The 10,923-nt window shown below is 59.6% G+C and overlaps 4 protein-coding genes across 4 annotated transcripts; 2 read left to right on the forward strand and 2 right to left on the reverse strand.

Annotated features, from left to right (window-relative positions):
- Window positions 1–328: 328 nt before the first annotated feature.
- Window positions 329–5,446, reverse strand: SDRG_05931 (hypothetical protein; the record flags this gene model as incomplete). The annotated part of the gene is made up of 11 exons (XM_008611676.1): window positions 329–642; window positions 687–830; window positions 877–1,093; window positions 1,137–1,213; window positions 1,272–2,277; window positions 2,325–2,485; window positions 2,531–2,627; window positions 2,673–4,711; window positions 4,757–4,819; window positions 4,866–4,913; window positions 4,967–5,446. The coding sequence occupies 11 exons, from the start codon at window positions 5,444–5,446 to the stop codon at window positions 487–489; spliced, it is 4,488 nt and encodes a 1,495-aa protein (XP_008609898.1). The 3' UTR covers window positions 329–486.
- Window positions 5,447–5,542: 96 nt separating this feature from the next.
- Window positions 5,543–6,697, forward strand: SDRG_05932 (hypothetical protein; the record flags this gene model as incomplete). The annotated part of the gene is made up of 7 exons (XM_008611677.1): window positions 5,543–5,646; window positions 5,689–5,899; window positions 5,948–5,973; window positions 6,021–6,084; window positions 6,132–6,235; window positions 6,280–6,409; window positions 6,454–6,697. The coding sequence occupies 7 exons, from the start codon at window positions 5,543–5,545 to the stop codon at window positions 6,559–6,561; spliced, it is 747 nt and encodes a 248-aa protein (XP_008609899.1). The 3' UTR covers window positions 6,562–6,697.
- A 256-nt stretch (window positions 6,698–6,953) lies between these two features.
- On the forward strand, window positions 6,954–9,132 carry SDRG_05933 (hypothetical protein). Its single transcript, XM_008611678.1, has 7 exons — window positions 6,954–7,481; window positions 7,529–7,867; window positions 7,920–8,066; window positions 8,115–8,272; window positions 8,322–8,565; window positions 8,608–8,774; window positions 8,821–9,132. The coding sequence occupies exons 1-7, from the start codon at window positions 6,963–6,965 to the stop codon at window positions 9,068–9,070; spliced, it is 1,824 nt and encodes a 607-aa protein (XP_008609900.1). The 5' UTR covers window positions 6,954–6,962; the 3' UTR covers window positions 9,071–9,132.
- A 69-nt stretch (window positions 9,133–9,201) lies between these two features.
- Window positions 9,202–10,806, reverse strand: SDRG_05934 (hypothetical protein; the record flags this gene model as incomplete). The annotated part of the gene is made up of 1 exon (XM_008611679.1): window positions 9,202–10,806. One exon carries the CDS (start codon window positions 10,804–10,806, stop codon window positions 9,202–9,204), a length of 1,605 nt encoding a protein of 534 aa, XP_008609901.1.
- Between the last annotated feature and the right edge of the window lie 117 nt (window positions 10,807–10,923).

Raw genomic sequence — 10,923 nt, forward strand, 5'->3', positions numbered from 1 at the left:
AGAATCGCCCGTGGGTACGACGGCTGAACTTCGAGCATCGTCGATGGTTCGTCGTAGTCCTTGAGCAGCGCGTTGGACGCATCAAACGCGTCGATAGAGCCATTCGAAGTCGTCCAAAGATGCACGCGGTAGAGATCCAAGAGGTACGTATGGGCGCCATAGAGCTCAAACGACGGCCAGTAGAGGTCGTTGGCCATGTAGGGTGAGAGCAAATGCAGGTAGTAAAAGCTGCAAGCCATCGAGCCCCAGAGGCAAAGTAGACTGAGCAAGCACTTGCTCTGCCCACGCATGACTCAGTCCTCCAACCGAGTGCAAAGTCGTCTCAAGATGTAGCAAGAACGAAACTGGCATTTTGCAGTTACGACTGGCGCTAAGAGCTGGGATGGTCACGCCGAGCTAAGGTCGAGGCACCACTGTCCAGCGGCTTGTTCGTCTCGCAACTGAGCCTCGTCCCAACTATCAGACCAAGCGAGATGAGAGAGTCTATTATAGCTTCTCGACAGTGTCTGCATCCAGCCCTTCGTAGCACGTGAGACCGTCCTTGTTGACAAGGTCGTCGCGCGCGCCCTTCTCCATGAGGTACTCCATGAGGTCGTGAAAGCCGTATGCGTGGCAGTAGTGCAAGAGCGATTGCCCATTGAGCTACACCGACGCCGTCAGCTCCTTGTTATTGACCACAGGCGTACGTTTTGGGTGTTGAGGTCGGCGCCTTTGCGCAAGCAGAGCTTTGCGATGCGCTTGTTGTTGTTTTGGCACGCGATCGAGAGGAGCGTGTTGCCCGCATTGTCCTTCATGTCGATCGAGAGCGACCAGTCGGGTTGGTTGAGCAGCTAGAAAGAATGATTCGCATTGCAATGGCACAACAAATAGCCGTACGTTTTCCACTTCGGCGTATTTGCCGTGACGCGCCAAACTCATGACGTGCTCGAGCTCCATGGCTTCCTTGGCTGCCTGGGACACGACCTCTTGCCGTGCCGCGTGCCCTTCCTTGTCGATGAATGCGGCGGCGACGACCGGGGCCGCCGGAGCGTCTTCGTCTTCGATTGCCAGCGCCTTGACGAATTCGAGGTTGAAGAGCTCCTTTCCCGCGACCCTAACCGCGACTGTCACAACATAGACCGCAGCGCATCTCGTACCAGGGATCATAGCCAACGACGAGCCACTCGTCGGCGGCGGTCCGGGGCCGAACGAGGCCCACGCAACGTGGCTGGTTCTATGAATTTCAACAAAATATTGGGTAGTCTCCTTGAATGCATATCATCACGTCGCACCTTGTTGATGATGACGGGGAGATAGTTGGTCTCGGCCTTGACCGTTTTCGTCGAGTTGGCACACGCGACAAAGTTCTTTGGCAGCTTGGCCACGCTGCGGTGCACGGCGCCTTGAAAGCCGTCGACGGCCGTTTGACTCTCGGCGCTAAAGTCGACGGGCTTGTTGACCCACGTATCGCCTTCGCCTGGCGTCGTATGCGTGAGGTACGTGGTACCAAATGGTATCGGTGCCTTGGCCGGTTCGATCTCGATCTCGTCGGGCGTCGCATCCGGCAGCACACTCATCTCCGTGCGTGTGGTCGCCAGCGAGCGCACCGTAGCTACCTCATCGTCCATTGCTACCTCGGGGTCGTCTTGACGATCCGAGAGAGCGTCGTTCCTGGCCGTATCGTCCTCCAGCAGCACCTCGGCATCTCGAAGCCCGAGACCCATGCCCAAACCGATGCCGAGCTGCAAGACGTCGTTCGGGCTCATGCTCGAAGCTGCCATGGACGCGCCGAGGGCCGATGTGAGCGACTCGATGAGCTTTTGCGTATTCGGCGCCACGAGCCGCTTACTGGCCACTGCTTTCGAAGGGCTCTTCGGTTGCAACTGGGGCGTTGGCTTGGTGGTCGATGGAAGGCCTTTGTTGTGGCTCACGACCGGTTTTTCAATCTGGAACGACAGCTTGGGCACCGCGACTTTGGTAGGCGACGGGCGCGATGGACGCACAGCCACAGATTCTGCCTCGTCGTGCAACGGGGGCTTGATGATCGAGTTGGTCTTGGCGCTGCGCTCGACCACTTTGAGTCGCATGGCGCGGTCGTCAGGGCTCTCCATCGTCTTGGTCATGTACGCCCGCATTTCTTTTTGGGTGTAGCGAGCTTCCGCACCACCGACGCCGGTCGTCGCCTTCTCGCCAACACCGTCCTGCACATCGCCTTCAATGTCGCCGTCGGGTCCCCGGTGCTTTTCAATTTCGAGCACGGGCCGCGTCCAGTACGTACGACCGGTAGCCTTTTCATACCTATTTGGATACGATGGATAGCTTGGATGGCGTAGATACTTGAATACCAGTAGGCAATGCCGTCGTCAGTCACAAACTCCTCAAAGGGACTTGTCTGCATGTACGCCCAACTGCGATACACCATGGGGGTGTACGCCCCCATGGCGCCTTCGACATTGCAGTTTTTCATAAACTCGCCAGGCTCTTGCGACCCGAGGGTTGTAAAGCACTAGATATACATACATCACGGACACGACCAGAGGCATCACGATACCTGCGTCTGATTGCGACTCGACTTGCCGAGCCAGAGGAGGTGCATGAACTCGATGATAGTGCTTTCCCGCGTCGTCGGCTCGCAAAACGGATAATACCTACAAAATGCGCTAACATCCAATCGAAGCCCAAAATATGCGCACCGGTCGGCGCGTGTTGTCACGGTCGCATTTGCCGTGGCCACATTGAACGTCAGAACGGTCTCATGGGGCAGAAAGGCTACCGGTTTGGTCTCGTCGGGCATCTGGAGCCCCGGCCTTTCAAGTGTCGTGATGAAGCCGTAGCACGCGTCCTCGCCGGTTTGCTCGGGCCGGTTGATGCATGCGATATGGCCCTCGCCTTCAATCACCAAGAGAATCGTCGGCGGCCGGCGGCTATTGAGCGGGTGCTCGAGTGGCCGTACCACATAGTGCCACGTCGTCGGAGCAATGACCAAGCACAGATACATTGCACTGTGGTCGATTGTCAAGGGCGGGCAAATGGCGCGGCGGTCCGTCACGTTAAAGTTGCCAAACTGGGGCGGCACAAACGTCGTGACCACCATGTAGATGAGCATCTCGGCCACCAAACCACCGATGGCCAAGTTGCCGGGCGTCGGTTTGCGCCCAAACGACGCAAAGAGCACAGTTGTGGGGGGCGTGATCCGCGTGCGCCGCGGCACGTCAAAGCCCCGTGGTGGCGTGCACGCTTTCACTTGCATGAGGCCGCGGTACATGGCCGCGAGCGAGATGCGCGCACTCACACGCTCGAGCCAGCTCACTTTGGAGAGTCCGTCAATGTACGTGTTGCCGACGGGCAGTGGGATCTGGTCCAAGAACGACGGCGTTGGCATGGGGATGCAGCGTCGTGGCAAGAGCTCGTACTTGCGTGGCTGATAGAGCACAATGGGTCGCGGGACCTCGGTCTTGAGGATCCCGTGCTTGAGCATCGGTGTATTTGGCGGCACGACAATGACACCGTCGATCGGTGTGTCGGTGAACCGCTGCAGTGTCACGGGGGCGACCGGCTGGAAACTCCGGACGCTGGACGCGTAGTCGCCACACCACTTGGCGTTGCGCAACGTCTCACGGACCTTGAGAATTGACGGTGCGTTGCCCGCCTTCTTGACGCGCCCGAGCCGAAGGTGCTCGAGAAACGACCGAAACCACGCGCGGACGTGGAGCTTGCGGCGCATCGTCTTGTTCAAGGCCGTGGTCGCTGCGTCGATCGCGCGGTAGATGGGATGGCGGCACTCGATGACTGTCACGTACGACTTGCGCACTCGGTCGTAGCGCAGTGAGCTATTGGCTTTCAAAAACACTTCTTGGATCTCTTCGGCCCGGTACTTGCGCCGGAGCTGGTCGACCTCCCAGTTGGAACAGAGGAGCGCGCTCTCGGACGCGTGCTTGATACGCGCCGGCCCCACCGTGTGGGCTTCGCACTTGCAGCCTTTGATGGCGCTCCAGCACGCAAAGCACTGCGTCGGCTTGGGCACATCGTCACTCGCGATCGTTTGGTTGTTGTTGCTGCTGGCTCTCGTACTGGAAGCCTCGAGGAAGCCCGGGTCGGCGACATCGCGAATGCGAACGTGCACGGGCGTCGCAAGCCGTGCCGGCGCTTTTTTGCTCTTGGCACTTGGCTTCTTGGCGACGACGGCCACCATAAACTGATCGGGTTTCCGCCCCAACGCAATGTCTCGGTGCCCCCGCGCCTTGGTCTTTGGCGCATTGAACGTCACGTTGTGCGTCAACAGCGCCGAGACCGAGTCGAAGCGCGAGATCTTGAGCGCACCGCGGATCGTGTCCCGGAGCTTGGCGTTCTTCGAGCCGTCGGCGAGGAAGAGCGCGTCGTTGTCCATCCAGTCGACATTGGCGTCGGCCACACTCGCATCGCTCGCGCAGTCGCCGTGCGGGTCGACGTCTTGAAGCACGAACGGCTCCTTCCCGAGCGAAGGGAGAACAGGCGACGAGAGCAGCGGCGAGACCGGCGCGGGGTGCGACGGTAGCGAGAGGTTTTGGCGAGGAGAGAGCGGCGGTAGTAGCGTCGTGCGGGATCCCGACGACGGGCGCTGCTGTGGGCTCGTCGGGCGAGGAGGACCGAGGGCGCCTGTTGGTGGCGCCCACTGACTCTGCCCCGTCGCGCTGTTGTAGTACCACGTCTCGCCACGCTCTGGATCGTGCACTTCGCGCCACTTGGCCGCTTCCTACGATGCATATATTGAGAGCTGCGGAGACAGCTCGGTTGTTGCCTCAAGCGCACTGGCGCGGCGGGTGGCGCGTCGCGTGACGAACCCCCGCGCCACTGCCTGGATCTACATTCGAGGTTACATCGAGTCCCTTGGGTATCTGCGACTCTACTTGCGTGGCCGCCGAGTCTGTCGATTCCTTTTCGCTCGGTGGAAGCAGCTACGTGGTTGTTGTTGCTGGTATGAGGAGGAGCGTCCTCAACACGAACGTACGATATCAAATTCCAACTCGGGGGCAGACCCTTGGTGCACAGGCGACGGTATCGCCGTTCGTTTCTCCAGCCGATCTTTCTCGTGCTGCAACTGCGTGAGCTGGTTCTCAACTGCGTCCTTGGCCGGAATTGACGCAGGTATAAACGTATCGAGGCGGCCGCGGACGCGGGCTTCTTCATCGGCGAACTGGAGCGCGTCGTCGTTCATGGGCGGCAGCGCCGGCGCAATTACAGGCCCAGCATCGGCTACGGGTACGTCGACTGGCTCGTCGCTCGCGGGTGTGGGCGGTACGCTGTCCAAGACCTCGATGGTCACGCGGCCAACGACCTTGCGCGGACGCTTCTTGGTCGGCGACGGCGTGGCCACCGCCTGGAGGAGCGTCGACGTCTCGGCCTCGATCGCGACGAGCTCCTGCACCTCGGGCGTCGGCTCCGTCGGCGCCTCCGCCGGCTTCTTCCGTCGGAAGCGGAAGAAGGGCATCGTAACTGCTGCTGCTGCCGCCTGGCGCGAAACGTGGAGTGGGTGTTATAACGGGCACTCGTGTTAGAGAGAAGGGTCGATGTGTTATAACGCAATATGGTCCAGAAGCGCACTGTGGTCTCGATCCTCGTGCCGACGTGGAACGAGCGAGAGACGCTGCCGCTCGTAGTCTGGCACGTCCACGAGGCCTGCACCGAGAGGTACAACGACGTCTTTGATGAGGCTAAGCTCACGCGCGCCAGGCATGTCGACTACGAGCTCGTGATTGTCGAGGACAACAGCGACGACGGATCGCTCCAGGTGGCGCAGAAGCTCCAGGGCATCTACGGTAGCAGCCGCCTCGTCATTGTGGCGCGGAAAGGCCGCCTCGGGCTCTACTCGGCGCTCATCGATGGGCTGCTCAAGGCCACGGGCGACTATATCGTTGTGCTGCCGGCCAACTTGACACAGCACGTACTCGATCCAGCAGGTCATGGATGCATCCTCATGACTTTGTCCTAGCCCAAGTACATCCCGGACTTGGTGGCGTACGCTTGCATTGCGATATGCACGGCTCTCACGCGGTCCGCTGTAGGCTGCAGCAAGCCACGCAGGCCGACGTTGTCGCGACCTCACGCTTTGGCGATGCCCACGACGGAGTATGCTCCTCGTTGCTCTCCGCGTTGGTCTCATGGGCGATGCGCAGGTCTGTGATTGGAGCTTTGGGCAACGTCTGCAGTGCTGCGTGAAGACCGTTCTCGCTGATCTTTTGTTCACGTTGCGCCTCTCGGACCCGACATCGAGCTATCGGTGTGCAGCTCCACGATGCTAAAGACCTCTGACAGAGGACGTAGCCTCTACAAGCGCCAAGTGTTTGCGCAGCTTGTACAAGCTCTTGGCGCTACAAGGATCGCAGACTCTTCCTGCCATCTCGGTCTCGCCTTCGCCGTGGTCGCCGAAGCGATGCACAGTACTGTCGCCGAGGTACGTTCTTTCATCGGCATGGCAAGCGCCATGGCATGGTGTAGGTACCTGTGACGGCCATGCAGGCCGCCTACAGCGACAAGGACGACGTCGCTCTGGCGTCGGTCGGGCGCTTCGCGCTGCATGCCATCCGGCTGTATCTTGGGCAATGACGCTTCGTAACGGCTGGGGGCATTAACCGTGCGCGATCGTATTCGGATTATTTATAAAATACTCTCGACAAGCATACAATACGCAAGATACATGCGGGCCAAAATGTATTAAAATACGTTCGCCTTGAAATACCAGGGATTACATAAACGCCTGTGATAGACTATTCGCACTCAACTTGATTCACTCCAGGCAATGCGAACGACGCTGCACCGGAGGAAGCAGGCACCAAGCCTACTAATGTCGAGTACTACATCGCCGAGGTCTATACGTGTACATGATGTAGGTGTGAGATGACCGGATTGTGTTCATGAAGGATCCGAATACACGAATGGTTGCGTGTTTTTAGTGCAACCAGACGACCGAGATGGGGCGCAATATTTCCCAAAAAGAGGGCTGAAGGATGGACATGCTCGGGAAGCTCGTGCAAGGCGGTTGCGCCGCCGATGGCACCGTGGCCGCACGCAACCCGATGACGCAGGCGCTCGATGGCATGCTGCGGGCGGGGCCGCTGGGCCGCGCGGCGCCCATGGGTCCATCGCAGGACGGCGGCCATTATATGGAGCACGATCTGCGGCAGGCCATGGACGACGCGCAACATCAGCAGCACCTCCAGGAAGCACACTTTCGCCAGCATCAAATGGCCATGCGCAACGACGCGTCAATGCACCAGCCGTCGCCGATGCAGATGGACGCGCTCTGGCAGCAGCAGCAGGCGCAAGCGCCGCAGCGCATGCACGACTCGATGCAGCGCCATGCACAGATGGAAGGCGCGTTTGCCGACGCGGGCACTGTGCATCATCAAGCGTCGCAAGGGCCCCATGGCATGCACCATCAAGGCTCGGCTGGGCACCACCCCATGTACGCGATGCCGCCACCGCCCATGATGATGATGCACGCGCCACGCCCGTACATGATGGAGGTAGCACCCACTCTATCTCTCGTATGTGTTGCACTATGAGGTGGTAGAACATGACACACATGATGGCGCCGACGTATGCGCCGCAAGCGCCTGTGGCGACCGCGGCGTCGGCCCCCGTGACGCAGAACACGTCGGGCGACGCCCAGCGCATCTCGAGCGAGATGGCGCAGACACTGCAGCAGGACCCGCGCTTTGAGAAGAGCGAGTTCCTCAAGTTTATGAACCAAGTGAGCACGGGCGACGTCGAGCTCCACGAAGCGACCAACTCGGTCATCCACCACACAGCCGAGCCGGTCGCCGAGGGCATCAACTTGCTCGAGCCCGTGTCCGGTGCCGAAGTGCTCGACGACGTGTGGCACGACGCCGCCGCCGGCAATGATTCCCTCGTAGGACGCACGTGCTACGCTTTGAGAGCACCGCTGACACGGATCGAAATAGGAGGAAATTTGGGCCAAGGCCATGCAAGAGGCACAGATGCAAGACCCGTTCGACGACGCAGGCCTCTGGTCCAGTCAGCAGCACCACCACACGTACGATTTTCAGGAAGCGAATCCGTTCGAGCACGATGCCAATGCATTCGACATGGTACGATACCACAGGCATCCGCGCCCTAAGATCGTATCCCGGGGGTAGGGTTGTCGCTTTTTTGCGGAAGGGCAGCTCAAGGACGCGATTTTGGCCTTTGAGGCGACGCTGCAAGAGTCGCCCGACCATAGCGAAGCGTGGCGCATGCTCGGCGAGTCCCACGCTGAAAATGACGAAGACAAAAAGGCCATCACGTGTCTCAACCGGTTGGCTCGATTTCTATTCAGCCGTGTTGCTCATCGCTGAACGTATTAGGGCGGTCGAAGAAGACCCGTACAACCTCCATGCGCTGCTTGCGCTTGGCGTGAGCAACGTGAACGAACTCAACTCGCACGGCGCGCTCGAGACGCTCCAGGCGTGGGTGCAGCACAACCCGAAGTTCCATGGCCTTCAAGTCCACATGGCCGAAGACATGTACGGCGACGGCAGCCTCATGGACCAAGTAATGCAGCTCATGCTGCAAGCGCAGAGCCACGACCCGCTCGACAGTGACGTCCAAGTACGTGCAGTCGAGTGCGCAAGCAAGCCTACGTAGGCGTAGGTGGTTCTTGGCGTGCTGTACAACGTCTCCAAGGACTATGACGCGGCCGTGCGCTGTTTTCGGTCGGCGGCCAGCGCGCGCCCCGACGAGTACGCGCTCTGGAACAAGCTCGGCGCGACGCTCGCCAACTCGTCGCGGTCGAGCGAAGCGATTCCGACCTACCACCGGTACACAAACCGTTGATGGTAGGCAGTGTTGATTGAATGCATGTAGCGCATTGGAGATCAAGCCCAAGTACGCGCGAGGCTGGCTCAACCTGGGCATCAGCCACGCCAACTTGGGGCAGTACGAGGAGGCGGCCAAATGCTACCTCCAGGCGCTGCACCAGAACAACCAGGCTGAGCACATTTGGAGCTACCTCCGCATTGCGTTTACGTGTCTGGAGCGCTTTGATCTTGTCAAGATGACCGACATGAAGGACGTGTTGTCGTTCCGCAACGAGTTTCCCATCATGGAGCTCTAAGTCTATCAAGAAGAAGCAGAATATAGCATATATCACGACGTGATGTCGAGGTCCTGTCTAGATCGTCAGTCACACAATGGCTGCGTTTCGGATTTAACTCACAAGAACACTCCACCGCCGACACGACGGCGCTACTCGGTGAGAGGCAGCGCCGACGCCAACCGGTTGTGCCGGGGGTGGCCTTGAATCACCGATGCATCCCGACGAACGACGAGCGTGCGCCACGTTTTTATGTCAAAGACGTAGAGCGTATCGTTGCGCGGCCACACCAAGAGGCCCGTGAGCAGAGCCGAGGCAAAGTCGATGTAGACGATGCCGTCCACGACCCACCCGTGCTTCTCAAAGAGGTACTTGGCGCCACATGAGACCAAGCACGACGGCTGCTCGAGCGGCGGTGGAATCGAATACCGCAGCCGATCATGGAGGTACATGCCCATGGAGCCGCCGAGCGCGATCGCGATCAAAAGCAGCAGGCGTGAGAGACGCCCAATGACAACCGCGCCGCCATCGCACACCACTTGGTAGTCGACAGCAGCAACGTTGCATGTCCAATGCACGGAGGCTGAATGGGTCACGGGCGAAACAAGACGCAGAGCGGCAGCGGCGATCCAGCCAGAGACGGCCGACTTGGTTACATACGACGCCGAGTACTGCTGTGTGACGACCATGCAAATGTCATCAAAGATGTAGATAAGCCAGCCGAGTTCGCCGGCCGCGAGGACGTCCGAGATGGTCGCTACAACAGCCGAGACGTCGTTTCGCTTGGAGATGAGTCGGGTGGCGCCGCCGAACACTTGTAGCTGCAGCGTCGCCGTGCTAAGTATGCACAGGGCGCTGATACTGCGCAAAAACAAGAGCGGTCGCCCGATCCAGACCAGGCCACCGACGCGGTTCAGCTCTAGTAGATTCCAGCCCTCGCTCGTAAATTGGTTGAGCACCGTGTAGAGAATCACGAGTGCGCCAACGAGTAAGAGCATGAACGAAATGTACTGGCAAAAGACGCGGAGATACGCAGCGACGTTTACGGGGACTTCGGCCGCGTTCGCGACAAAGCTCGTGGTCGAATACGACGTCGAAAGGACGGTCATGCGCTGCACGTCGCCGTCAAAGGCAATGACCTCGCGTGTGCCCGTCGCCCAGTCGTACGCGTACGTCCAGCCTGCCAGGCGCATCGGTGCATCTGCAGCATCCAGAATCGGCTGCTGAAAGAGGCTCAGTGCCAGCGTAGTTACGTCTTGCAGATACGTGATAAATTGAACATCGAGTGCAGTTATGTCGTCTTGGACGCGGACAGCGGTGTGCTCGATGGACGCGATCCATGCTGTCGAAACGTATTGCTGAATGTACGCAGCAACGCTCGTCAAGGAGGCAAGGCACTGCGCCACAGACCCTCCTTCGATGCTGCAGGTGAGTGGCACCAACGAGGCTGCTTGCGACGCAACGCCGGACGTGATGAGCGCAAAGAGCAGCTGCTCCTTTGTCGCGGCCACCCACTCGACTACAGCCGTGTTGCACGGCACGTCAATGCCCACAAAAGACGAGAGCCCGGTCGAGACGTTGTAGGCCGATGGAAGAGCGTTGCACAAGAAGTTGCTGCCCGCACTCTTAAAGCGCAATACGTCCAGTGTGCTCGGCACGGGAATCATGCCCTGCGTGATGACGAGGTTTGTGTATGCCTCTTGGGCGATATACGAGCCATTGGCGTCGATCACGTTCACGAGGATGGAGCTCGACATCTCTTGCACCAAGCGAACGAGCTGCGTGAGTGAAGCGGGCGCAGGAATGTGCCGGAGATCCACCGACCCAAACGCGCCGATTGCAGAGTGGAACAGTGCGTACGCTGGGTCCAGCGG

Source organism: Saprolegnia diclina (assembly GCF_000281045.1).
Source record: "Saprolegnia diclina VS20 unplaced genomic scaffold supercont1.16, whole genome shotgun sequence".
Classification (NCBI taxonomy): Eukaryota; Oomycota; class Saprolegniomycetes; order Saprolegniales; family Saprolegniaceae; genus Saprolegnia; species Saprolegnia diclina.

Bases quoted from the DNA above. Each gene is read 5' to 3' on its own strand.
- SDRG_05933 (XM_008611678.1), top strand. From the start codon at position 6,963: ATGGACATGCTCGGGAAGCTCGTGCAAGGCGGTTGCGCCGCCGATGGC. The intron at 7,482-7,528 runs GTAGCACCCACT...ATGAGGTGGTAG, and splicing joins CACGCCCGTACATGATGGAG to AACATGACACACATGATGGC. The intron at 8,067-8,114 runs GTACGATACCAC...TCCCGGGGGTAG, and splicing joins ATGCCAATGCATTCGACATG to GGTTGTCGCTTTTTTGCGGA.